This window comes from Salmo salar, chromosome ssa27 (assembly GCF_905237065.1).
Source record: "Salmo salar chromosome ssa27, Ssal_v3.1, whole genome shotgun sequence".
Classification (NCBI taxonomy): domain Eukaryota; kingdom Metazoa; phylum Chordata; class Actinopteri; order Salmoniformes; family Salmonidae; genus Salmo; species Salmo salar.
Window position 1 is genome coordinate 21822141 of NC_059468.1, and position 27608 is coordinate 21849748.

The following is a 27608-nucleotide window of genomic DNA, read 5'->3' on the forward strand; positions in this document are numbered from 1 at the left end:
GCATTTGTTTATTAGGCTATAGCAGGACAGCATAACGGTCCGGACGGTCCTTGCTGTGCCTGGTGAGCAGTTGATCAAGTTCTGTTGTCAGAAGAGGAATGGAAATGTCAGGGTGAACAGAAGACCTGATGAACCCGCCAGGTATGTTGACTCTGCCTGTCGGAGTTGGAGTTCCAGAGCTCACAGGTGTGCCTGGCATGGATTGTGACTGATTTTGGAATGAATGATAACTTCCCCACCGAGATCAATGAAAGGAGAAAAAAAAGTGTATCCCATCATAAAGGAAAAGCGTTGCCTGAATCAACAAATCTCCATGGTGATGGATAAACTTTACATCAACTGGAAACTGTATCAGGACTCTAGAGTAACTCCCTGGCTATTTTAATCCAATCTTCAAATCTGAGTTTGTGTGTTGTAGTGTATCATGACAACTTCAACTCTAACGAATACATGCTCTATTGATCTCCACTTGACAAGGAAAGGGCTGCATATAGCTCAGGTTAATGTATGTAGCCTTCCTAGCAAAATACATGAGGTTTTTAACTTGGTCAACATAAATAATATTCGTATTTTGGCTTGACCGAAACGCATTTAGATGCATCTGTAAATTATGGGCTACTGAACATTCAAGGATATAGTCTACTTAGAAGGGACAGGAATAGGAATGGTGGGGGTGTAGCACTGTACATTCAGAATAATATACCTTTTAAGAGGAGGGATGACAAATAGAGGTACTATGGGCTCAAGTACATCTGCCTCACCAGGCAGCCATATTGGTAGGATGTGTGTATAGACCTCCTAGCTCTAAGGTGTCCTATCTGGATGACTTATGCACTGGGTTTGACCAGGCCACAGATAGTAACAGATGTTTTTATCTTGGGTGATTTTAATATAAATTGTGAGGATCATAATCATTCAAATAGAACTAAATTGATGAGATGTGCCGAGAACTGTGGTTTGAAACAAATGGTTAATGATACTACTAGATCATCAATTAAGTTGGGTCACCGTTCAGACACATGCATTGATCTGATCTTCTGTAATATACCATTGCAATGCTTAAAAGCCAGATCAATGCCAGTGGGCTGGACAGACCATAATATTGTGACCATAACCATGAACACCAAAGTTCCAAAGAAACCCCTAAGGATTGTGGTCAAGAGACATTTAAAAATATTTAATCATGAGCTTTTTCAAAATGATTTGGCCGCTGTACCCTGGGAGCTGATTTATCTAGAGGATGATTTAAATCACGCTACAGAATGTTTTATTGATTTGTTGACTGAGGTAATGGACCATCATGCCCCAGTAAGAAAGAGTACAGTTAGGGCTTGTCCATCTCCATGGATTGATGATGAACTGGGTGAGGCTTTTTCTCAAAGACATATGGCAAAAGTCTTAGCAGCCAAATCTAAACTAGACATTGATAAATAGAATTATAGAACACTACAAGCAGTTAAATTGAAATGTAAGAAAAAAAAGTATTTTACAAAAATGCTTTTATTGATTGTAAAAATGATTCTAAAAAGGCATGGAACACAGTTAAGGGCTTACTTGGTACATCTATCTCATCATGCCCATCGAGTGTGGAGGTTGGCGGGAGAACAGTATCAAAACCAGCTGATATTGCCAATCATTTTGAAGATTTTTTTACAAAGAAAATGAATTTACTGAGCAATAATGTAAACACCCATTCTTCCAAACAAGCTATTGTCCAATGGATTGATGATCATATTATGAGCAACAAAACCTGCTCTTTTAGTCTACGAATGGTGTCAGTAGAGGAGGTGTTGAACCTATTGAAGTCATTACCTAATGGTAAATCCACAGGTTATGATCTTATGGACAATTTTTATTTTGCTATGCTGCTTCCAGATAGCAGCTCCACTGAAATATATATTTAATTGATCCCTGTAAAAGGGGATGTTTGCAAATGTATGGAAGCCTGCTAAACTGTGTCCTATTCCGAGAGACAGCAAAGAACCCATTACTCCTGCCAATAGTCAACCAATTAGTCTACTCCCTTCACTCAGTAAGATATTGGAGGGTATTGTGAGTAGACAAATATGGGAGTACATGGAAAATAATTCTGATTACAGCCAATCAGCATGCTTATCGCAAAAAACATTCCACTACCACTGCATTGATTGACATGACTGACCAGTGGCTCAATGCTATGGATAATGGCAGGTTTGTGGGTGTACTATTTTTAGATTTTAGTGCCGCATTTGATTTAGTGGATCATGAAATAATTTTGACAAAATTCATGCATTCTGGTTTTAAGGAGGTATCTAACTGACAGGAAACAGTCCACCTATATCAGTGGTTCATTTTCTTCCCCTCATGCTTTAAACTGTGGAATACCGCAGGGCAGCTGCCTTGGGCCACTTCTTTAGTCAATATATACCAACAACCTTCCTTATGCCTTATCTGAAACTCAAGCTACTATATTTGCAGATGATACTGCAATTTATACAGCAAGACAATCGGTTCAACCGGTACAGCAAGCTCTACAAGTAGATTTGGAAAATATCAGGGAGTGGGTTTGCTGGAACAAACTTGTTTTAAACACCAAGAAAACCAAAGTTATATTGGTCTGTTCCACCAGGAAAAGGCCAACACCGCATGGGGATACAATTAAGTATGGAAGGAGTACAAATTGAGGAAGTGGCAGAAACAAAACAACTGGGAGTGCAGCTAGAGAACTGCTTGTCATGGTCATCTCAAATAGCTAATCTATGTAAAAAAAAAATTAACTGCATGCACGATCCAGAAGGATAGGTACATTTTTACCAGTAAAAATTCTTAAGCAAATAATACTAGCATTCATTGAGAGTCAGATGAACTACTGTTCTGTGGTCTGGGGAAATGCATAAGCAAGTGAAATTAGGAGGCTACAGAGCAAAGCAGCAAGGATTGTTTTAAGGTGGAGATATGGTTCTTCTGTTTTAGTCATGCGCAATGCTCTTTGTTGGTCATCAATCAACAAGAGAATTGAAAAAAAACATGGTTATTTTATTTCATAATATAAATCATTTTAAAATGGCCAAACTCTATTCACAACGGTATTCAGTTGGTAAGAGACAGACATTCAGTAAATGCTAGGAATATATTGTCCAGACAGAAAAGACAAATAGGCAAAATAACATTTTGATTTAGAGCAATAAAGAAATTGAATAATTTAACTGAGCAAACCAGAAACCTTTCAATATATATACATTTAAACAATACTTTAAAACCATAGGAATGTTGTGGTGGACTATGATAGGTGAAGAATCAATCTATATTTTTAGACTGTTAGAGTATTTATCTGGTCAATATGTTAGTGTATTATGTCTGTTTGTAACAGCGTGTTATATGTGAAAATGTGATCGTATTAAAAATTGTATTTTAATGTTTAAGGACTCTTGGAAGATTATTCCAAATGAGAACTAAAAGAGATCCTAATAACATCTAAATCAAATCAGATGGGCAGAATGGTTACGCCCTGAGCCCCCATTGGTTACAGTGGCCTATGATAGAAATGGTACATCAATTAAGAATTAAAAGTGACTCCAACACACAAATGCTGCGTACACATTTTAAGAATGTAGTAAAACTAACTGCTTTCTTGGCAACCATGTGTTTTTTCGGTGCAGCCCGTTGTCCAGCCGTTTGTCCACTGATCTCCACGGATGATTGTCGGCATTTTGTATGCTCTGCAAAAACACATTCGCGTTTTTAGTGCACAATAAAAAAATATATCTTTTTTTTTATTTAACCTTTATTTAATTATCGATTTTATTACACAGTATGCCTACACATTGATAGGCTATATACATTTTTGTTTTAAGAAAATGCACTGAAACCAAAATACCTTTAGTTTTGGTGATCCTCTCAGCTCCGGCTCATTTTCAAGTCCTCTCGTGGTTACGGTCCTAACCCTGGAACGGGTAGCACCATAGAAAGAAGCTGGGTTGATGAAAACAATGTCCATTTCATCTCTTCTCTTCGGGCGCAATGTCATTTTTTGCAGGTGGGGGGGATGTTCACAACTACAGTAGCCGGGCTATAAGGAGTCTGTTGTCCTTATAATCGGGCTACAAGTGTTTGAAAACCTGTTTTCAAAATGTCACCAGCTGTCTGTCACTACTGTAAATAAAAACACAGCATATTGTTTACATTCTTTATTGTAACCACAATGTCACAAAAAATCTCTATCTACCTTTCCAATTACTTTTAGAGTTTGGGATTTACAAATGTGTGCTTTTCATGTCATTTTTCGTTAAATCCAGTTTGGATTTAAGTAAAACTTTTGAGTGATGCCTTTAGTGAGAGGTTTAATGCTCTAATATTTAATAAGATCTGCCCTCCAAATTCATATCTAAGGGGCATTTTTCGCGCCATTACTAGTTACATTGTTTTAGTTTGAACGTCCAGACTGGCACTAAGAACAGCGGGAACATTTCCCTAGTCAGCGCCGTTATTAGTGCAATGCCCCTTAAAGTGTTGCTCTGTGCTACCCAGTGGGGTGGGGTGGGGGTCCACCCCCCCTTCCTCATGGGCTAGGTCCGTCTTCTGTGCATGGCTCTGCGGCCCATCCCGTGCCCCCTGCCCTCGTGGCTTGAACCTCGCTCGCCCACCACTGTTTCATTGGATACAGCTGGAGAACTGCAAGGCAATCCCATTGTGCGCCACTCGGGAGCCATGACCAATATGACCAATAAATATTGTCCTGCTAATAACAGGGTTAATAATATATCTGTGAGAATATCCAAGGGACTTTTATATAATTCTAAATTAATAATAATAATCGCTTTGTTTAAAAAATTATATTTTGGGGATGATTTCATTTTCAAATAATGTAAAATGATCGATTTAAAAGGCCATTCTTAAACATGGGGTGAGACATTGTTACTAATTTGTAAATAAAGCCAGTGTCATTTAGAATGATTTATTTATGTTTTTAGAGGGAAAGAAAGCAAAAACCTACAGTCATCTCATGGGTCTCCCAGTTGAGGCCGGCACAGGTATTGATCCAGCATCTGTAGCAACACAGCTTGCACTGCTATGCAGTGTCTTAGACCGTTGTGCCACTCAGGCGCTGTACAACATGACTGGTCGGGAGTGGGCTACAGTACTACAGTAAGAGCCAAATAATCCTAACAAAATAAAATAATTAAAACCTTAGTGTAACAACAGTTTTAGTAAGTAATACTGAAGTCGTGCACAATTATCAGTTTCTACTTAGGTTTATGTCGCCCATTCATTATCAGGTTGAGACACAGTAGGACCCAAAAAGCATAATCAGTGCTCTAACTCCCCCTTGCGCTGGTCTGGAGCAATGAAGTAGTGACGCAGGGTACCGTATTAAACCGCAAATTACCTCTAAATCCCGCAGCATAATCGCAAAACTTTTAGTGGAGCAGGTGGAAAAGTTACTCATGTAATCTTTAAACTGGAATAAAGACCAAGGATTTACATTGACCAAGGACTCACTGTAGGCGTTGACCGAGGTGGTGATAATAATAATAATAATAATAATTTATGAATTTGTTTATTTTTGTGATTACAACTTTTCTGACCACTCCTCAGCTGACAGCTGACAGTTACATCGAAAAAGCAGTACATCAAGACGAAGCAGCTGCTTTACAAGTGGGATGCACTGTTGAGCGTTACATTCCGAGGGGTTCGTGCTGATTGTACGGAGATTGTGACAGACGGTTAAATGGCGTCCCTTGACAAGGCAAGAACAAGATGTCAGGAGAAGTGCAGTATTATCAGAAGGAGACGTATACTTGGAATGCAGAGGAGGAATGGAGGGAAAAAGAGAGGCAGGGGAGGTATAAGCGAGAGAGGCTGAGCTTGAGTTGGTTAAAAATGGCAGAAAAAAGGGAGATGGTTTGTTAAAGAAGAACGGTAGAAAGTGTAAGCAGAGTGATCTGAAGACAGAAGGAGAAATGGAAGTGAATGAGGGCTTAGTATCGGAGGTCGTAGGTTTGTTGAAGTTCTCAGAGCCCGAGGCTTGCACCGAAGGTCAGGATAAAGATGAATCTGTGACAGTAGGAGTGAAGTTTTTGGAAAAAGTGGACTCTTGCCTTTTGGCTGATTCATTTGTGGTTTCAGGGTGGGTGAAAACAGAGTTGGGTGCTGTGGAATCAGTGAGGGTAACCAGAAGTGTTTCTGCTGGTAAGAGGGAGCAGGCGCTCCATGTTAAACGAATGGGGGCAAGCAATGTGAATTGTTTTGATCTCAAGAAAAGACCGCCATTGAAGGAGTAATTACTGGGGTAGCTGTAAATGTGAAAGTTGACCAACTGAAGGGGAAGATTCCCGGTGTTTGTGATGCTCATCATTTGGTGCGATGCAGCCAGGGTGGCGTGAGTGGTGAAACAGTTGAGTCATTGTCTGTTCTTTTGAGTTTTGATGTTGAGTCTTTGCCTGACAAAGTGATATTAGGATATATAAGTTATCCCGTATGAGCTTTTGTGCCAATTACATTACATTGTTACAGGTGTCAAGCTTATGGGCATGTGACAGCGGAGTGTAGGAAGGATATTCCTAGGTGTGAGAAGTGTGCAGAAGGGCATGAGACATAAGGAATGGGTAGAATTTGGGAAAGTAGTGATATATGTTAATTGTAGGGGTGTCCATTGGGCTGGGGATCAGAAATGTCCGGAGCGAGAGAGACAGGTTGAGGTTTCCAGGGTTAGAGTAGTGCAGAAGTTGTCATATGCTGAGGCAGTGAAGAAAGTAGAGGAAGATGGGTCAAGGGGGAGGGATCCTGAGAGGAGTGGTGTGAGTAGTAGATCTGTACCAGTACAGAGGGATAGGCCAACAAGTGATATGTGTTTCAGTAAGATTGGATTTTTAGCCTTTGTAGCAATGGTTATCAACTGTACTGCAGGAATGGAACATAAGTTGCAGAAAATTGAGGTTGTGGTGGCAGCTGCAGAGAGGTATATGGGTGTGCAAGACTTGAGATCAGAAGAGTTGCAGTGTGTGTTAAGTGGTGGTGTCACATCCTTTCAGGTTGTTGGCCTGAAGTAGGATTAAGTAGATGTAAATATTGGAGTAGAGTAGTTTTATTTATAATTATTTCATTTTTATTTAAAAAAAAAAAAAAGTCAGAGTTGTGGTAGATTGTATTTTATTTCTTTTTTCAAACTAAGTATGCGGGAGTTGTACTCCAGTCTAGTAGGTGGCGGTAATGCAACATTTGTTGGATGCCAACCGCCGTTAAACCTCATCTAAGAAAAAGACAGTTGCGTCATCATCTGAAATGCACTGCGAGTGTCAGTTTGTTTGATAGATAAACAAGAACTACATAACCTTAAACGATTGCAAGGAAAAACATAACTCGTATTCTGGTAAGATGGACAATACTAATTTACCGTTATGAATAGCATGCAGTTAAATATATGTCGTGTCATTTAATTCCAGTGCAAATCAAACTGTTGCTGCTAATATCGTTACCTAACCTGCTAACGTTATCCTGTTGCTGCCATTTTCGCTATCTAGCTAACGTTAGCCAGCTTATTTTATGATAGTTTATTTACAAACCAGCTAGCTACTTTACAAACCAGTCGATAGTCAAATGACTCTTGCTAACCGAATGAGGACACGCAATTGAGCTTAATTGGCTAACGTTATTTAGCAATCACACGAATCTAGACTGCTGATGTCCTGAAAGAGCTGCAGAATCTGGATCCCTAAAAATCAGCTGGGCTAGACAATTTCGACCCTCTTCCTAAAATTATCCGCCGCCATTGTCGCGCGACCCCTATTAACGTAAACTCACTCACTTTTGTACATCGCCTTGGTCCGTAAAAATTACCTTATTTTAGCGCCCAAAAAACCTAATACTTCCAGATCAACTGTAATGTCAATACCATTGTAGAGCACAATTTCTCCCCTTTCCAACAGAATTAATGCCGATACCTCCACGCTGCCCGTTTCTGCATGATTCAAGAAGGCAATAAGATCCGTCGGGTCTTTTTAAAAATGGCGGGTGGGGAAGCGAAACTAATGCGTGGTAGTGAGGAGAGATGTGTGTGGCAAAACTGCTTTTTTTCACTCGATCTGTCCAACTTATCACCTTATCGCCTCTAAAATGTAAATAAAACACTATAAAGAGTTTATATAATGTCATTACATACCTAGTTGAAGGTTTTTAGGGCGGTGCTAAAGTGATCTTCAGAAGTAAACATGATGATTGCAGTGATGACTCAAATGACTAGGTATCCCTTACCCCGTCAATGTCCATTTTTTTTGTTTTAAACGATGAGAGAAGTGCTACACCTGGTGGAGAGAGATTGTAAAACAGAAATAGTTGCTTTATGCGTGCTGTACATCGATGTAACGGAGGGTCAGTTTTTTTCAACTTTTCTCCAATACTATAGAGCCATTACCATGTCAACACTTGAATAGAAACATAGTTCACACCCCAGATCTTGAAGTCAACACAGTCGCTACAGTCCCATTAGTATTCCTTGCAGCCTCGTTTGAATGTTGCGGTTGCGCACATTTGTACGGAATGGGGTGAATTTACTTTACTAGTCTGTTCAACTTATCTTTCGTATCGTCTGAGATTCCTAAAGATTGGAAGGCGGCCGCGGTTATCCCCCTCTTCAAAGGGGGAGACACTCTAGACTCAGTGTTACAGACCTATATCTATCCTGCCCTGCCTTTCTAAAGTCTTCGAAAGCCAAGTGAACAAACAGATCATCGACCATCTCGAATCCCACCGTACCTTATCTGCTATGCAATCTGGTTTCAGAGCTGGTCAAGTCAAATCAATTTTTATTGGTCACATACACATGGTTAGCAGATGTTAATGCGAGTGTAGCGAAATGCTTGTGCTTCTAGTTCTGACCATGCAGTAATATCTAACAAGTAATCTAACCTAACAATTTCACAACTACCTTATACACACAAGTGTAAAGGAATGAATAAGAATATGTACATACAAATATATGAATGACTGATGGCCGAACGGCATAGACAAGATGCAGTAGATTGTATAGAGTACAGTATATACATATGAGATGAGTAATGTAGGGTATGTAAACATTATATAAAGTGGCTAGTGATACATTTATTACATCCATTTTTTTCCTTTATTAAAGTGGCTAGAGATGAGTCAGTATGTTGGCAGCAGCCACTTAATGTTAGTGATGGCTGTTTAACAGTCTGATGGCCTTGAGATAGAAGCTGTTTTTCAGTCTCTCGGTCCCAGCTTTGATGCACGTGTACTGACCTCGCCTTCTGGATGATAGCGGGGTGAACAGGCAGTGGCTCGGGTGGTTGTTGTCCTTGATGATCTTTTTGGCCTTCCTGTGACATCGGGTGCTGTAGGTGTCCTGAAGGGCAGGAAGTTTTCCCCCGGTGATGTGTTGTGCAGACCTCAATACCCTCTAGAGAGCCTTACGGTTGTGGGCGGAGCAGTTGCTGTACCAGGCGGTGATACAGCCCGACAGGATGCTCTCGATTGTGCATCTGTAAAAGTTTGTTTTTGGTGACAAGCCAAATTTCTTCAGCCTCCTGAGGGTGAAGAGGCGCTGCTGCGCCTTCTTCACCACGCTGTCTGTGTGGGTGGACCATTTCAGTTTTTTCGTGACGTGTACGCAGAGGAACTTAACTTTCCACATTCTCCACTACTGTCCCGTCGATGTAGATAGGGGGCTGCTCCCTCTGCTGTTTCCTGAAGTCCACGATCATCTCCTTTGTTTTGTTGACATTGAGTGAGGTTATTTTCCTGACACCACACTCCGAGGGCCCTCACCTCCTCCCTGTAGGCCGTCTCGTCGTTGTTGGTATTCAAGCTTATCACTGTAGTGTCGTCTGCAAACTTGATGATTGAGTTGGAGGCGTGCATGGCCACGCAGTCATGGGTGAACAGGGAGTACAGGAGAGGGCTGAGAACGCACCCTTGTGGGGCCCCAGTGTTGAGGATCAGCGGGGTGGCGATGTTGTTACCTACCCTCACCACCTGGGGGCGGCCCGTCAGGAAGTCCAGGACCCAGTTGCACAGGGCGGGGTCAAGACCCAGGGTCTCAAGCTTAATGACGAGTTTGGGGGGTACTATGGTGTTAAATGCTGAGCTGTAGTCGATGAACAGCATTCTTACATAGGTATTCCTCTTGTCCAGATGGGTTAGGGCAGTGTGATTGCGACTGCGTCGTCTGTGGACCTATTGGGGCAGTAAGCAAATTGGAGTGGGTCTAGGGTGTAAGGTAGAGTGGAGGTGATATGGTCCTTGACTAGTCTCTCAAAGCACTTCATGATGATGGAAGTGAGTGCTACAGGGCGATAATCATTTAGCTCAGTTACCTTTGTTTTCTTGGGAACAGGAACAATGGTGGCCCTCTTGAAGCATGTGGGAACAGCAGACTGGGATAAGGATTGATTGAATATGTCCGTAAACACACCAGCCAGCTGGTCTGCGCATGCTCTGAGGACGCGGCTGGGGAAGCCGTCTGGGCCGGCAGCCTTGCGAGGGTTAACACGTTTAAATGTTTTACTCACGTTGGCTGCAGTGAAGGAGAGCCTGCAGGTTTTGGGAGCAGGCCGTGGCACTGTATTGTCCTCAAAGCGAGCAAAGAAGTTGTTTTCTCCAGCACTGCTCTAACAAGCAACCAGTAAGAAAATGTAGGGGACGATGGCCCTCACTTATTAAACGAAAAATGTATTAACATTTGTGGGACTTACAGTGCATTGTGAAAGTATTCATCCCTCTTGGTGTTTTTCCTTTTTTGTTGCATTACATCCTGTAATTTAAATTGATTTTTATTTGGATTTCACGTAATGGACATACACAAAATAGTACAAATTATTGAAGTGAAATGAAAAAAAGTACTTGTTTAAAACAGAAAAGTGGTGCGTGCATATGTATTCACCCCTTTTGCTATGAAGCCTCTAAATAAGATCTGGTGCAACCAATTACCTTCAGAAGTCTCATAATTAGTTAAATTAAGTCCACCTGTGTGCAATCTGTCACATGATCTCAGTGTATATATACACCTTTTCTGAAAGGCCTCAGAGTCTGCAACACCCCTAAGCAAGGGACACCACCAAGCAAGCAACACCATGAAGACCAAGGAGCTCTCCAAACAGGTCAGGGACAAAGTTGTGAAGAAGTACAGATCAGGGTTGGGTTATAAAAAAATATCCAAAACTTTGAACATCCCACGGAGCACCATTTTAAATCCATTATTTTTAAAAATGGTAAGAATATGGCACCACAGAAAACCTGCCAAGAGAGGGCCGCCCACCAAAACTCGCGGACCAGGCAAGGAGGGCATTAATCAGAGGCGCAACAACGAGATGTTTGGTGTTTGCCAAAAGGCAAGTGGGAGACTCCCCAAAAATATGGAAGAAGGTGCTCTGGTCAGATGAGGCTAAAATTGAGCTTTTTGGCCATCAAGTAAAACGCTGTGTCTGGCGCAAACCCAACACCTCTCATCAGCCCGAGAACACCATCACCATGTTTTTCATCGGCAGGGACTTGGAAACTGATCAGAATTGAAGGAATGATGGATGACGCTAAATACAGGGAAATGCTTGAGAGAAACCTGGTTCTGTCTTCCAGAGATTTTAGACTGGGACGGAGGTTCACCTTCCAGCAGGACAATGACCCTAAGCATACTGCTAAAGCAATACTCGAGTGGTTTAAGGGGAAACATTTAAATGTCTTGGAATGGCCTAGTCAAAGCCCAGACATCAATCCAATTGAGAATCTGTGGTATGACTTAAATATTGCTGTACACCAGCGGAACCCATCCAACTTGAAGGAGCTGGAGCAGTTTTGCCTTGAATGGGCAAAAATCCCAGTGGCTAGATGTGCCAAGCTTGTAGAGACACCCCAAGAGACTTGCTGCTGTAATTGCTGCAAAAGGTAGCTCTACAAAGTATTGACTTTGGGGGGGTGAATAGTTATGCACGCTCAAGTAGTTTTTTTTGTCTTATTTCTTGTTTGTTTCACAAAAAATATTTAGTATCTTTAAAGTGGTAGGCATGTTATGTAAATCAAATGATACAAACCCCCACAAAAATCTATTTTAATTCCAGGTTGTAAGGCAACAAAATAGGAAAAATGCCAGGGGGGTGAATACTTTTGCAAGCTGCTGTAGTTCTCCCATCAAGGTACTCTTGAAGAAAACAGAAGGATAAATGTCATTATTTAAAATGCCTTGATTGTCTTAGCATTCCAATATAAATATATATATTTTTTTAACTTGTCAAATCCCAACAAGTAACCTTTGACTCCCTCCTCCTCCAGGTGTGACCATGGGGAAGGCCTTCTCCCTCCTGTCCAAGCAGGCATGCTACGATGACCCCCTGACCACCACACAGGACGATGATGGGAAGAGAGAGGACATGTCCCAGTTCCCCTACGTAGAGTTCACAGGCCGGGACAGCGTCACATGTCCCAGCTGCCAGGGCACTGGGAGGATACCTAGAGGTGAGCACCACACACACACACGCGCGCGCACGCATACTTATGTAGAGTTCACTGGCAGGGACAGCGTCACATGTCCCAGCTGTCATGGTACAGGCAGGATACCTAGAGGTAAACAGGAGGAGTAGAGTACTACTAGCCTGGTCTCAGATAACTTAGTTAAGCTGCTATACCATTTGAATGAATATGACTCGGTAAGAGTTTTTATCAGCTCAGGATCATAGTCAGACGGCAGTTGAAGTGCTGATGTGTATGGAAAACCACGTGGGTGCTCTCTTGTGGATAATGAATAGTGTGACTCCAACTCACTCTGTGGGCTTGAGGGAATGAGACCAATGACTGAATTTGGCATATGAAGGACACATGCTATGCCCGTAGACTATAATCAAAGCTGTGTTTGTAGTTTATGATTTTATCCCCAGAGCCTGGTGTATTTCCCCTTTGAGGGATAATAATGTACTATAATGATTAGTGATGTGAATCTCTCCTTTCAAGCCTGATTCGATACCAATCTATCCATTTGATTGACTATTTTACAATTTAATGAAACAAATCTTATGGAGAATAAACTATTTCTAAGAGTTTTTCCGCAAGGCGGCGGCATAGGTGTCAATAGCGTTGGAGGAGAAGTTCTGAGGGCCAGCACCAATCCACAACTAGGAACACCACGTTTGAACACGCACTAATGCATGCACAGATTCTGACACATGAACACAAACATGCATGCACAGGCAGTCAAATAATAACCCCTGTTTTTCATGGGAAAAACACTGCAGCTGTGCAGTCACTCCTTCATGGCTCTGACAAATAACCAGACTATTTTCCTTGATTTTTCCCTAGGCCACACAGTAGTCTTAGTTTTGGCACACAAAACCGAAAAGTATTTGAATTCTGGAACTAGATGTTCATACACTTGTTTGATGACGTTACATCATGTCATCACACCCACCAGTGGTGAGAGCCTGCTCTAGTTGTTTTTCCCATCCTCTGTGCCCAAGTTGGTTTTAGGTGGTGCTACTTCACAGCTCTGTTTGCTTCCCTGAAGCACATGTATTTGGAACCAGGATAGCACTGTGAGAGCTTTTGCTGAGAAAGTGACTTACCACTATTGTTTGAGCCTCCTAACATAATTATAAAGTTTTTAAATATATATTTGCCTTTTCATCCTATTTTTCGAATATCTGTGGAATTATCGTCCAAAATCGGTAAAATACCATATTGGCCAATGAAATCGGTGAAATGATTTATCGGTCAGGCTCTAGCTATGACACAGCCAGTTAATATAGCACAGTTTTGGATTTCACCCGTCTCAAAAGCGAATGGTTTTGACCGTTTGACCGTAGGCCTACAGTGCAACTCGCCAAATTGATTGTTGTTCAACCTGTTCATGTAAAAATGACCAAATGCACTGATAGTTTAAATCGAAACTACAGTACCAGTCAAAAGTTTGGACACACCTACAAATGTTACTTTATTTTTACTATTTTCTACATTGTAGAATAATAGTGAAGACATCAGAACTATAAAATGACACATATGGAATCATGCAGTTGAGTAACCAAAAAAGTAGTGATGCAACGAAATGACATTTTTTGGCTGATACCAATAGCCAATATTTTCCTTGCCAAAAACCCTGATACCGATAACCGGTTAAATAGTTAACACACACACACATGGTCCCAGCGGTCTAAGGCACTGCATCTCAGTGCAAGAGGCATCACTACAGTCCCTGGTTCGAATCCAGGCTGTATCGCATCCGGCCGTGTTTGGGAGTCCCATAGGGCGGCACACAATTGGCCCAGCGTCGTCCAGGTTTGGCCGGGGTAGGCCGTCATTGTAAATAAGAATTTGTTCTTAACTGACTTGCCTAGTTAAATAAAGGTTACACACACACAAACACCGCACTGACCAAGAAGTTATTTTGTTGGTATTTACGTATGTCCCCATTACCAGTAAAACATAATCAAAACGTATTTCTTTCACTTACTTGCTGTGCTGTTTCATTGTTCATTTTTTTTCAGTCGTTTCATTCTCAACCAGGATTTCTATGGAACGCCTTTTGAGTCTTTGCGTGTCAAAAAATATACTATTTAACGCTATTTTATGTGTCAAATAACACTATTTGACGTGTCAATTAAGCTTGTTGACCAATCAGGACCTGAATATGACTGCACCTCACTAATTTAACGTAGTTATTACACATTGATTACGCTATCACTCCTATTTCATGTCACAACGATTCATCGATACATATGCTATGATGCTAGTAAAGTTGTCTCACGCACCTACGGTGCTGGTCATTAAAAAAAATAAGCTATCTAGCTCATGGATGCAAACAATGTTCTTCCCCAACAACATAGCAAAACGACAATCTGTTTCAGTAGCTATAGTTAGCTAGCTAACTATATAGCTAGGTGTCATCTAAAATAACCCTAATTCATAAGACACTTCATATTTGATTAATGGTGGTCAGACCCATCTATGTGATGCTAGCCACAATGAGGATTAGCCACAACAGCGGACTTTGCGGGTAGCCTTCAAAATAAAGGTATGACTTAATTCTACTATTTGTATTAATTTGCATCACTGTCAATGACATACTTTTTTGAAGGCAAACCACAAATTCCACTAGTGTGCCTAATCCTTATTGTGGCTAGCTTCACAACACGTAACTCGGTCCTGTCGAAGCCTCACTAGCCAGATGAAGCTAGCTGGCTGCTTATAACATTTTCATGAACTGAAGTTCAATTTCAATAGGTGAACAAGTGGCTGCCTAGCTAATATTCCTAAATCATTGCTAAGAATAATGAAAATGACTGCAGTTTCTACTGGTTATTGTTTTCAGGCTGGTTGTATTGGTGCTTGCTAGGTACCAAGCTAAAGTTAGCAAGCCCAGAAGTTGTGGTTGACCAAATTATTACATTTACATTTAAGTCATTTAGCAGACGCTCTTATCCAGAGCGACTTACAAATTGGTGCATTCACCTTATAATATCCAGTGGAACAACCACTTTACAATAGTGCATCTAAATCTTTTAGGGGGGGGGTTAGAAGGATTACTTTATCCTATCCTAGGTATTCCTTCCTTAAAGAGGTGGGGTTTCAGGTGTCTTCAGGTGTCTCCGGAAGGTGGTGATTGACTCCGCTGTCCTGGCGTCGTGAGGGAGCTTGTTCCACCATAGGGGTGCCAGAGCAGCGAACAGTTTTGACTGGGCTGAGCGGGAACTGTGCTTCCTCAGAGGTAGGGGGGCCAGCAGGCCAGAGGTGGATGAGCGCAGTGCCCTCGTTTGGGTGTAGGGACTGATCAGAGCCTGAAGGTACGGAGGTGCCGTTCCCCTCACGGCTCCGTAGGCAAGCACCATGGTCTTGTAGCGGATTCGAGCTTCAACTGGAAGCCAGTGGAGAGAGTGGAGGAGCGGGGTGACGTGAGAGAACTTGGGAAGGCTGCCGCTTTCTGGATGAGTTGTAGGGGTTTAATGGCACAGGCAGGGAGCCCAGCCAACAGCGAGTTGCAGTAATCCAGACGGGAGATGACAAGTGCCTGGATTAGGACCTGCGCCGCTTCCTGTGTGAGGCACGAGGGTCATCTCCTTGATGTTAGTGGAGAACGACAGGGTGTTGTCCAGGGTCACGCCAAGGTTCTTAGCACTCTGGGAGGAGGACACAATGGAGTTGTCAACCGTGATGGCGAGATCATGGAACGGGCAGTCCTTCCCCGGGAGGAAAAGCAGCTCCGTCATGCCGAGGTTCAGCTTGAGGTGGTGATCCGTCATCCACACTGATATGTCTGCCAGACATGCAGAGATGCGATTCGCCACCTGGTTATCAGAAGGGGGAAAGGAGAAGATTAATTGTGTGTCGTCTGCATAGCAATGATAGGAGATTACTTTATTACTATAGCGGTATTGGAAACGCATCGTTCGTGGCCGGTGTTTACTTGTTTGCAGACTTTTTTGTTCAGATTTGACAGTGCTACTGTATCTTCTTTGACCAGCAAAGACCCAATCGGCATTCAATAACGTAAACTCACCCCATTCCGTACAAATGTGCACAACCGCGACATTCAAACCAGGCTGCAAGGAATACTAATGGGACTGTAGCGACTGTGTTGACTTCAAGATCTGGGGTGTGAACTATGTTTCTATTCAAGTGTTGACATGGTAATGGCTCTATAGTATTGGAGAAAAGTTGAAAAAAACTGACCCTCCGTTACATCGATGTACAGCACGCATAAAGCAACTATTTCTGTCTTACAATCTCTCTCCACCAGGTGTAGCACTTCTCTCATCGTTTAAAAACAAGAAATGAACAGTGACAGGGGTAAGGGAGGGATACCTAGTCATTTTTTGCGTCATCACTGCATGCGATCATGACTCTCAAAGCCGCTGTTTACTTCTGAAGATCACTTTAGCACCGCCCTAAAAACCTGACTCAAATTCGACACAAACCTTCAAATAGGTATGTAATGACACATTATATGAACTCTTTATAGTGTTTTATTTACATTTTAGAGGCGATAAGTTGGACAGATCGTGTGGAAAAAGAAGTTTTCACACACGACATCTGTCCTTCTCACTATCACGCATTAGTTTTGCTTCCCCACCCGCCATTTTTAAAAAGACCCGACGAGCTCATTGCCTTGTTGAATTATGCAGAAACTGGCAGCGTGGAGCTCATGTCATAGATTTTGTTGGAAAGGGGAGGAATTGTGCTTTACAATGGTATTGACATTACAGTTGATTTGGAAGTATTACGTTTTTGTAGCGCTAAAATAAGGTCAATTGTACGGACCAAGGCGATGTACAAAAGTGAGTGAGTTTACGTTACTATGTATGTCGTGAAGCCAATAGCAGTGACGCTATTACTGTGTAACTCCGGTAGGGCAACATTTGAAAAATAGCGCACTTGGTAGTGTGTACCGGTGCTCGACCAGTCGGCGAAAGCCAACATCACCCACGACAGAGAACGGTTGATTATCAAGGGAAATTGATTCCATTATCTTGGCTTTAATGGATTTCGCCTTTTGAGTTGTCTCGCTGAAACTTTCTTACTCTTTCATATGACTGCTCGACCAATATATCGTGCATCCCTAAAAAAAACATGTAAAAAAAATAGTTTCTTCAAAGTAGCCACCCATTGCCTTGATGACAGCTTTACACCCTCTTGGAATTCTCTCAACCAGCTTCATGAGGAATGCTTTTCTGACAGTCTTGAAGGAGTTTCCACATATGCTGAGCACTTGTTGGCTGCTTTTCCTTCACTCTGCAGTCCAACTCATCCCAAACCAGCTCAGTTGGGTTGAGCTCAGGTGATTGTGGAGGCCAGTCATCTGATGCATCACTCCATCACTCTCCTTGGTCAAATAGCCCTTACACAGCCTGGAGGTGTGTTTTGGGTCATTGTCCTGTTGAAAAACAAATGATAGTCCCACTAAGTGCAAACCAGGCGTATTGCTGTGGTAGCCATGCTGGTTAAGTGTGCCTTGAATTCTAAATAAATCACTGACAGTGTCACCAGCAAAGCACCCCCACATGATCACACCTCCTCCTTCATGCTTCACGGTGGGAACCACACATGCACAGATCATCCGTTTACCTACTCTGCATCTCACAAAGACAAGGTGGTTGGTACCAAAAATCTCAAATTTGGACTCATCAGACCAAAGGACACATTTCCACCGGTCTAATGTCCATTGCTCATGTTTCTTGGCCCAAGCAAGTCTCTTATTCTTATTGGTGTCCTTTAGTAGTGGTTTCTTTGCAGCAATAGCGCTTGATGGTTTTTGCAACTGTACTTTCAAAGTTCTTGAAATTTTCCGTATTGACTGACCTTCAAGTCTTAAAGTAATGATGGACTGTCATTTCTCTTTGCTTATTTGAGCTGTTTTTGACAAAATATAGACTTAGTCCTATTTGGTAAAATACCATCTGCTGAATACCACCCCTACCTTGTTACAACGCAGTAAGAAGGAAATAAATTCCACAAATATATTTTTAAGGCACACCTGTTAATTGAAATGCATTCCAGGTGACTACCACATGCAGTTGGTTGAGAGAATGCCAAGAGTGTGCAAAGCTGTCATCAAGGCAAAGTGTGGCTACTTTGAAGAATCAGAACTATAAATATATTTTGATTTGTTTAACACTTTTTTTGGTTGCTGCATGATTCCATATGTGTTATTTCATAGTTTTGATGTCTTCACTATTATTCTACAATGTAGAAAATAGTAAAAATAAAGAAAAACCCTTGAATGAGTAGGGTTGTCAACTTTTGACTGGTACAGTATATCTTATGGTGAACCTGGCAATTGAAAAGCCCTAATTAGCATTACATTTACATTTACGTCATTTAGCAGACGCTCTTATCCAGAGCGACTTACAAATTAAAATGTTCAATCAGCAAGATGTGAGTTGTGTCCACTCCGGTAGCCTTCACTCTGCCGGTAAAACACAATACAGCGCATTTGTTAACAATTACCCAAATTACATTTGTCACCTAACTAATACAGCTTATGATTTGACATTGCGAAAGCCATTTTACAATTGTTTATGTGCTGAAGGTGCCACGCAGATATACAATTATTAGATCAGAGATAGGCTCTCGTTGCCTTGAGTTGCGGCGCTCTGTGTGCACAGTTATCTGACTTGGAGATCAATGATAGGCTGCTGAAGGAGAGGAAGCATCATTTCAGTCACAAGATTTAGAGCTATTTTTGGATGGGGGGCATAGAATTACAAATACATTTTAAAAAACATTAGTGAACCGGCGGTCTGCAATTAAAAAAAATATATATTATATTCTGACCGATTCATGCCATATTTGGATCTGTTTGGGCTCCTGCGAATCGATGCACTCATATCTTAAACAGTTGAACCAGGGACTGATGCCTGTTGGTGAATCGTTACATTCCTAGTATTGCTGTAATGTTGTAGTTATGTCAGATGATTAGTTTAAATATTTCCTTGCATTACACAGGCCAAGAGAACCAGCTGGTGGCATTGATTCCATACAGTGACCAGAGACTCAGGCCCAGGAGAACGTAAGTGGAATGTTGTTGTTGGGTTGGTAGCTATAGGCTAAACGTCACAATAATGTTTTCCCATGTGACTGCAACTTTGCAAGTAACTATTCCTTTCTTGCAATATTCTTTTGTATCCTGCTACTTCTGACCCTGCCTTTTGGCTCTCTTTCACAGGAAGCTGTATGTGACGGCCTCAGTGGCTGTGTGTCTGCTGCTGTCCAGCCTGGCTGTTTTCTTCCTATTCCCTCGTACCATAGACGTCTCTTACGGGGGCGTGAAGTCTGTCTTCGTCACCTACGATGAGGATAAGCGGATTGTCTATCTCAACGTGACAGTGAGCCTCTCTCCTCTGTTCTAACCACACCATGATGATTTGGATCAAGTAGGACAGTCACAGGAGGAGACTGCTTTTCCTTATCAATTCCTTCAAATATTCTTTACTCCAAAGGTTGCCCATGTTCGGGCAGATGAGTTGGGTCACAAATGTAGTGGGATTCTAGGTATCCTGCCATCCCTGGCGATTGAGCCCTTGAGCAAGGCACCTAACTCCTAAACTGCACCAGGGTTGCTGCACTGGCTAACTCTGGTTTCCTGTGTGTTTGTGTGAAAAGATGAATTGCTGTGATCATAAAATTACAAAATATTCTTCTTCATTCCAGAACACTCTGAACATCACCAATAACAACTACTACAGTGTAGAGGTGTCTAACATCACAGCCCAGGTCCAGTTCTTCAACACGGTGATCGGGAAGTCCCGCATCAATAACAGCACCGTTATCAGTCCTCTGGGCTTGCAGCAGGTACACAACTCTGTAATAACACGGTAACAACTCTGCAATAACCAGGGGGGAGTACAGCGTCCAGGCAAAATATATGGCGGGGGTACATGAGCCGATCACAATAATTGTAACAAAATGTCAAGACAATTGTAGGCTATTACACCAGTTTTTATCATTACTGCATGTCAGCGGCATGAAAACAGGTGCCGCAAAATGTGATGTGGTTTCACGAGAAAACTGACATTTTGCCAAGGCAGAGATCTGTGGCCATCACCGAGACACGCGCAGGCAGCAGTGGACGCATACATTTTGGCCTAAATGTCATTACACTGTAACAGATGACTCTTTCCATTCACCACTGTTTGGAGGCTGGTAATATGTTGCCAGTGGATGAATGTGGGCGGGTAGCTAGTATAGGAGCACTTTGAAGGGATTTTGACAATCGGATGAAAACGTGACTGGTTGTGTTTATGCTACAGTAATAGGTAATACATTTTACAAGTTAAATGACATCTTTACGACGAGGCACACGGAGATCCTATTCAATTAATAAGGATTCTATATGTAATTCTATGATTAGGCCCTTAAAATTCTACTTTCACCACTGGTAATAACACTAACTGCACTGTAATAGTGTGGTTATTACACAACGATGACTGGTAATAACACACTAACTGCACTGTAGTGTGGTTATTACACAACGATCATTATTGGACGTGCAGCAGAAACTCCAGTTTCACTAAATTCAAGATTCAACAACCCCTAGCTGTTTTTTGTTTTTTTTGTACTAGATTCAGACACCTCTTCCTTGTCCTGTATCCCTTGTCACAGTGAGGATTTCAGGTCAATTTCCTATTTTGGTTCTTGGAGCACTCTTTCCCCATGTCACCTTTTTGATCATAACCCTGTGTGTTGTGTTGTTCCCAGGTTGACTTCATGGTTCCCACCATTATAGCAGATGAGATGAGCTACATGTAGTAAGTACAGCACATTACAGCACTAGTATAATGATAACACTGGGAGCCTAATGGTCGATGTTGTTTAAAATAAATCCTATGGGAGTACAGATTGCAGTGTGGAGTCCTCTTTCAGTTCTTGCTTAACCTCGTCCCCAGGCTCATTTGTTACCGCATATAGAGCCTGGAAACCACATGACACTAAAGTGGGACTTGAAAGGGGCACATGCTAAAGGTTGGGGAGGGACAGAGAGCCTGTCATAGCTGGATTAGTTGGGACTTTCAAAAATATGCAATAAATTGCAATGTTGGATCACACCGACCCATATTATTTTTTTGGAAGCCCAATTGATTCTGATCTTCGCAATATAACGTTTATGTGAAGACGTATTTTTAGATCAAGGGTATTCAACCAGGGGTCCGCGGAGATACTGCAGAGGGTCCATGAAACATTTTTAAATATTATTTTTGTATGCATGTATCGCTAGCAACCGATTATTTTATTTTTTTATTTTTTTATTTTTTATTATTACGTACCTACAATAGAAAAGAGGATAATATATTCTGATGTCAACTTTATTACGTAAACTTCATATATTGAGCCAGTTACACTCAATGGAATATCTGACATACAGTTGAAGTCGGAAGTTTACGTTCACTTAGGTTGGAGTCATTAAAACTTTATTTTCAACCACTCCACAAATTTCTTGTTAACAAACTATAGTTCTGGCAAGTCGGTTAGGACATCAACTTTGTGCATGACACAAGTAATTTTTCCAGCAATTGTTTACAGAGAGATTATTTCACTTATAATTCACTGTATCACAATTCCAGTTGGTCAAAAGTTTACATACACTAAGTTGACTGTGCCTTTAAACAGCTTGGAAATTTCCAGAAAATTATGTCATGGCATTAGAAGCTTCTGATAAGCAAAAAAAAATGTTTCACTTTTATTTAACCAGGTAGGCTAGTTGAGAACAAGTTTTCATTTACAACTGCGACCTGGCCAAGATAAAGCAAAGCAGTGCGTCACAAACAACAACAGAGTTACACATGGAATAAACAAATTTGCAGTCAATAATACAATAGAAAAGGTCAATATACAGCGTGTGAAAATAAGGGAGGTAAGTCAATAAATAGGCCATAGTGGCGAAATAATTACAATATAGCAATTAAACACTGGAGTGATAGATGTGCAGAAGATGAGTGTGCAAGTAGAGATACTGGGGTGCAAAGGAGCAAAATAAATAACACTATGGGGGATGAGGTAGTTGGATGGGCTTTTACAGATGGGCTATGTGCAGTGATCTGTGAGCTGCTTTGACAGCTGGTGTTTATAGTTAGTGAGGGAGATATGAGTCTCCAGCTTCAGTGATTTTTGCGTTTCGTTCCAGTCATTGGTAGCAGAGAACTGGAAAGAAAGGCGGCCAAAGGAGGAATTGGCTTTGGAGGTGAACAATGAGATACACCTGCTGGAGCTCGTGCTATGGGTGGGTGCTGCAATGGTGACCAGTGAGCTGAGATAAGGTGGGGTTTTACCTAGCAAAGACTTATAGATGACCTGAAGCCAGTGGTTTGATGACGAATATGAAGCTAGGGCCAGCCAACAAGAGCATACAGGTCGCAGTGGTGGGTAGTATATGGGGCTTTGGTGACAAAACGGATGGCACAGTGATGGACTGCATCCAATTTGCTGAGTAGAGTGTTGGAGGCTATTTTGTAAATGACATCGCCGAAGTCAAGGATCGGTAGGATAGTCAGTTTTACTAGGGTATGTTTGGCAGCATGAGTGAAGGAGGCTTTGTTGCGAAATAGGAAGCCTATTCTAGATTTAATTTTGGACATCATTTGAGTCAATTGGAGGTGTACCTCAGGATGTATTTCAAGGCCTACCTTCAAACTCAGTGCCTCTTTGCTTGACATCATTGGAAAATCAAAAGAAATCAGGCAAGACCTCAAAGAAATTGTAGACCTCCACAAGTTTGGTTCATCCTTGGGAGCAATTTCCAAACGCCTGAAGGTACCATGTTCATTTGTACAAACAATAGTACGCAAGTATAAACACCATGGAATCACGCAGGTGTCATACCGCTCAGGAAGGAGACGCTTTCTGTCTCCTAGAGATGAACATACTTTTGTGCGAAAAGTGCAAATCAATCCCAGAACAACAGCAAAGGACCTTGTGAAGATGCTGGAGGAAACAAATACAAAATTATGTATATCCACAGTAAAACGAGTCCTATATCGACATAACCTGAAAGGCCGCTCAGCAAGGAAGAAGCCACTGCTCCAAAACCGCCATTTAAAAAAGCCAGACTACGGTTTGCAACTGCACATGGGGACATATATATATATATATATATATATATATATATATATATATATATATATATATATATATATATATATTTTACTTTTTAATATCCTCTGGTCTGATTAAACAAACACAGAACTGTTTGGCCATAATGACCATCGTTATGTTTGGAGGAAAAAGGGGGAGGCTTGCAAGCCGAAGAACACCATCCCAACCGTGAAGCACAGGGGTGGCAGTATCCTGTTGTGGGGGTGCTTTGCACCAGGAGGGACTGGTGCACTTCACAAAATAGATGGCGTCATGAGGAGGAAAATGATGTGGATACATTGAAGCAACATTTCAAGACATCAGTCAGGAAGTTAAAGCTTGGTCGCAAATGGGTCTTCCAAATGGACAATGACCCCAAGCATACTTCCAGAGTTGTGGCAAAATGGCTTAAGGACAACAAAGTCAAGGTATTGGAGTGGCCATCACAAAGCCCTGACCTCAATCCTATAGAAAATGTGTGGGCAGAACTGAAAAAGTGCGTGCGAGCAAGGAGGCCTACGAACCTGACTCAGTTACAGCAGCTATGTCAGGCGGAATGGGCCAAAATTCACCCAACTTATTGTGGAAGGCTACCCAAAACGTTTGACTCAACTTAAACAGTTTAAAGGCAACGCCACCAATACTAATTGAGTGTATGTAAACTTCTGACCCACTGGGAATGTGATGAAAGAAATAAAAGCTGAAATAAATAATTCTCTCCTATTATTTTCACATTCTTAAAATAAAGTGGTGATCCTAACTGACCTAAGAAAGGGATTTTTTTTTAACTAGGAATAAATGTCAGGAATGGTGAAACTGAGTTTAAATGTATTTGGCTAAGGTGTATGTAAACTTCTGACTTCAACTGTAGGCTTTAAAAAAGCACCTGTGAAAAGTGCTGCCGGTAAGCTTTTTTGACTTGGACATACATTTTTGCAACACATGGCTAACCTTTGTTTTAAACAGCTGCTCTTAGTGAACATGTGTTTGCAGTATCTTTTCTACCTAATAGACAGTTTACACTTCCTCTTCCAATTATAATGTGGGCAAGTCAAAATACATTTTTGGGTTCACCAGTTTTCCTGGGAGGGGGTCCCTGGGCAAGAAAAGGTTGAAGACCCCTGTCTTAAATTCATACTTTCCGATTTCCCGAACTTACTTCATTTCTTGTTTAGCCTTTCACTTGCGCTGCTCCTGCTATGAAATCCACAACAGTTATGCTGATGGACTGAAAGATCAGCAAATAGGCTCCATTCAAGTCCCTTTCTGAAACTCTGTGAAACCAGACTGTTTGACAGAGAACAAGATTTTTTTTTTTTTCTTATCACATGAAACAGCCAATCTGACTGAAGCATCTGTTCTTCTATTTCCCAGTGATTACTGCACCCTACAGACCATAAAGGTGCACAACATTGTGGTTATGATGCAGTAAGTACTCTGGCTGCACATCTCTCTTTAAATATTCACACAGGACCACAGAAGCCTGGTTCCCATTCTCCCATGTAATACTTGTTAATGCACTTGTAATACTTGTCGATAATATATATTGAATAATCCTGTTTCCAGGGTGACGGTGACCACAGTGTACTTTGGCCACATGGAGCAGGTCACTCAGGAGATGTACCAGTATGTAGACTGTGGAGGTAACACCACCACTGTGAGGGGAGGCGCAGCCCAAGGTGTCTAATGCCCCAATACCTCCAGAGTAACTCCCATACTTGCCCCCGTGCCCTACCTGAGCCCGGTCCTGGTGAGGGTCCTTGGATGCTAGTCTTTCATCAGGGATCTAGGAAACCTGCCAAATCTGGAGAGCTACTGTGTGTGTAGGCTTTTGTTCCAGCCCTTCTCTAACACAGCTGATCAGTTGGATATAGAATGTTAGACCAGGGATAAACGTGTCCACCCAGTAGCTCTCCAGGAGGAAGGTTAGCCACCCCAGCCGAAGATGGTACACTTTCTCCTTCCTCTTCACCATCCATCTACTGATGAAGACCCCACTGTCATGCATTTCTGTGTTAGCTTACTGTTTTGTTGGGAGTATATGCCAAATGTGCAGTTGAGGGGAAGAATTCAACCTGTCACTGTGACAATGTAACATTTCACAATGCCACTCCAGACTCCTCCAAACCACTTTGAACTGTAAATGTATATGAAGTAATAGCACTTTCCTGTCTATGGATGAAGATAACCTCTGAAAGAGTTCTCTCAGTAATCTGATCTCAAATAATTATGATAGTCAGAGAAGTTGAACCAACAGATCTGGGACCAGTCTTCTATTCTCAAAGTTGGACCTGTTGTAACACTATAGTGTGTATTATTATGACATGAATCTAGTCCATTTAAATCTGCTGATTAATTACAATCCCCTATATAGCACTACTAGGGCTCTGTCCAAAGGTAGTGCGCTATATAGGGCCCTCAAACTCAACTCTGGACCTCAAAGCCAGTTCCACTGTGTTTTGTTTCATTGTTCCCCTCTAGTCATGGACTGCTTTAGACCTGGGACAACAGGTGGGGTGCAATTATCAGGTAGAACAGGAAACCAGCAGGCTCTGGACCTTGTCGGGTAAGAGTTGAATCCCCCTGATATAGGAAATAAGGTGCCATTTGAGATGAAGCCAGAATGTGGCGTTTCCAGGATTTCTCAGCTTGTAATGACCAGGTTCTCCTTTAGAGGGCAGTCTGTACAATATGTGAATTTGGACCAGTTTACTGTGATCTGTTGTGTGTGATCCGTTGACGTGAATTAAGGCTTATATCCCTGAAATTGAGTAATTTAAGATATTAAGTTCCTTCTGCCACTCTGTTCCCAATTGGTAAAATATTGATTGATTGATTGATAGTGATTCCTTATCAGTAATTTACTCCTCTCAGTTTGTGCCTACGAGGGAGTTGCGTAATGTTTTGTGATCCCTACCTACTGCTGATTTGTATTTGACCAACTGAATTTTTACATTCCATCTGATCCATTTTCATGATATACATAGAGGATTTATTAATAACCTGCAAGGCACTGCGTTTTGATAATTTACTTCCCTTCCTATCAAACTCAGTTGAAGAGTTTGTAGAACTACCTAGATTTAATGAAAACCTGTTTTTAATACAACTTTTGTAATATGATTCCTACCTACGTTGTAGAGAACCTTTTTGAAATATGAACTCAAATTAATATAAACTACCCTCTTTCATAGATATAAATATACCTTGATTTTCTTAATAAATAATCAACTGTAGTTTGCCATTGTAATTAGCAGTTTCCTAGGTTATCGTAGAGCACAATTAATTTTGTTTTTGTTCCTAATCAAGCACCTTAATTGTGTATGGAAGAGTGGTTCAGCTTTTGATTGAATGTTAGGATCGAGTGAAGACTTGAAATACTATTGGTACATCAAGAAGAGTGGTTTGATGATCTGACGAGGTTGTTCTTTCTGAATGTCTACTTCTGTCGGGTAGATACATTATTCTGATTAACAACTATTTGACTAGATGTAAATACAAGCTGTTTTTAAAGAGTATAAATGTAGTTTTTATTTATTTGCTTTTCATCATATATTAAATTGTTTGTCCTACCTAGGTATGTTGTCATGCTTTCAGGAAGAAATGTAATAGCACCACATTTGTTGTCACCACATTTGTCTGTTATCTTGTATTTTCTTCAGTCTTTGTTCATACCTTTTTTTTATATAACAAACCACAGAGGAACTGGTAAGAAATGGAACACTCGCATGCTTTAGCACATGAATCAGTGTGACATCACAATGAGTTCATGAACCAGAATTGGAATCATACTGGTACTTCTGATTCGATGGATGTTTGCAAAACGGTGGTCTCCTGAGCAAAACTGAACTCGCACAATGTTGCCATGGGGACAGTGAATAGCCAGTGGGAACAGTTTTTACATCATGAACCCCATATTTGACAAACGCCTGTCTGCATAAATAGCCCCTTTTGGTGGCATTTGGCACATTATTTAATTTCCTTAGGTGGCTGACGGTACGTTGTTATCCATACACTTTCAGGCCCTTTTGGAAGGTGATCTTCCTTTTGCCTTACAGCAAAATAATGGTAAGTTG

The 27608-nt window shown here is 41.4% G+C and overlaps 1 protein-coding gene and 1 long non-coding RNA gene across 2 annotated transcripts; one reads left to right on the forward strand and one right to left on the reverse strand.

Annotated features, from left to right (window-relative positions):
* Positions 1 to 2994: 2994 nt before the first annotated feature.
* On the reverse strand, positions 2995 to 8243 carry LOC106588716 (uncharacterized). Its single transcript, XR_001324699.2, has 3 exons — positions 8138 to 8243; positions 3857 to 4131; positions 2995 to 3698 (listed from the first exon to the last, which is right to left on the reverse strand). It is a non-coding gene; the product is annotated as an uncharacterized lncRNA (long non-coding RNA).
* Positions 7204 to 27104, forward strand: LOC106588715 (transmembrane protein 106B). Its single transcript, XM_014177992.2, has 8 exons — positions 7204 to 7348; positions 12259 to 12441; positions 19414 to 19477; positions 19634 to 19793; positions 20119 to 20259; positions 21166 to 21215; positions 24910 to 24963; positions 25102 to 27104. The coding sequence occupies exons 2-8, from the start codon at positions 12267 to 12269 to the stop codon at positions 25220 to 25222; spliced, it is 765 nt and encodes a 254-aa protein (XP_014033467.2). The 5' UTR covers positions 7204 to 7348; positions 12259 to 12266; the 3' UTR covers positions 25223 to 27104.
* The last annotated feature ends 504 nt before the right edge of the window (positions 27105 to 27608 follow it).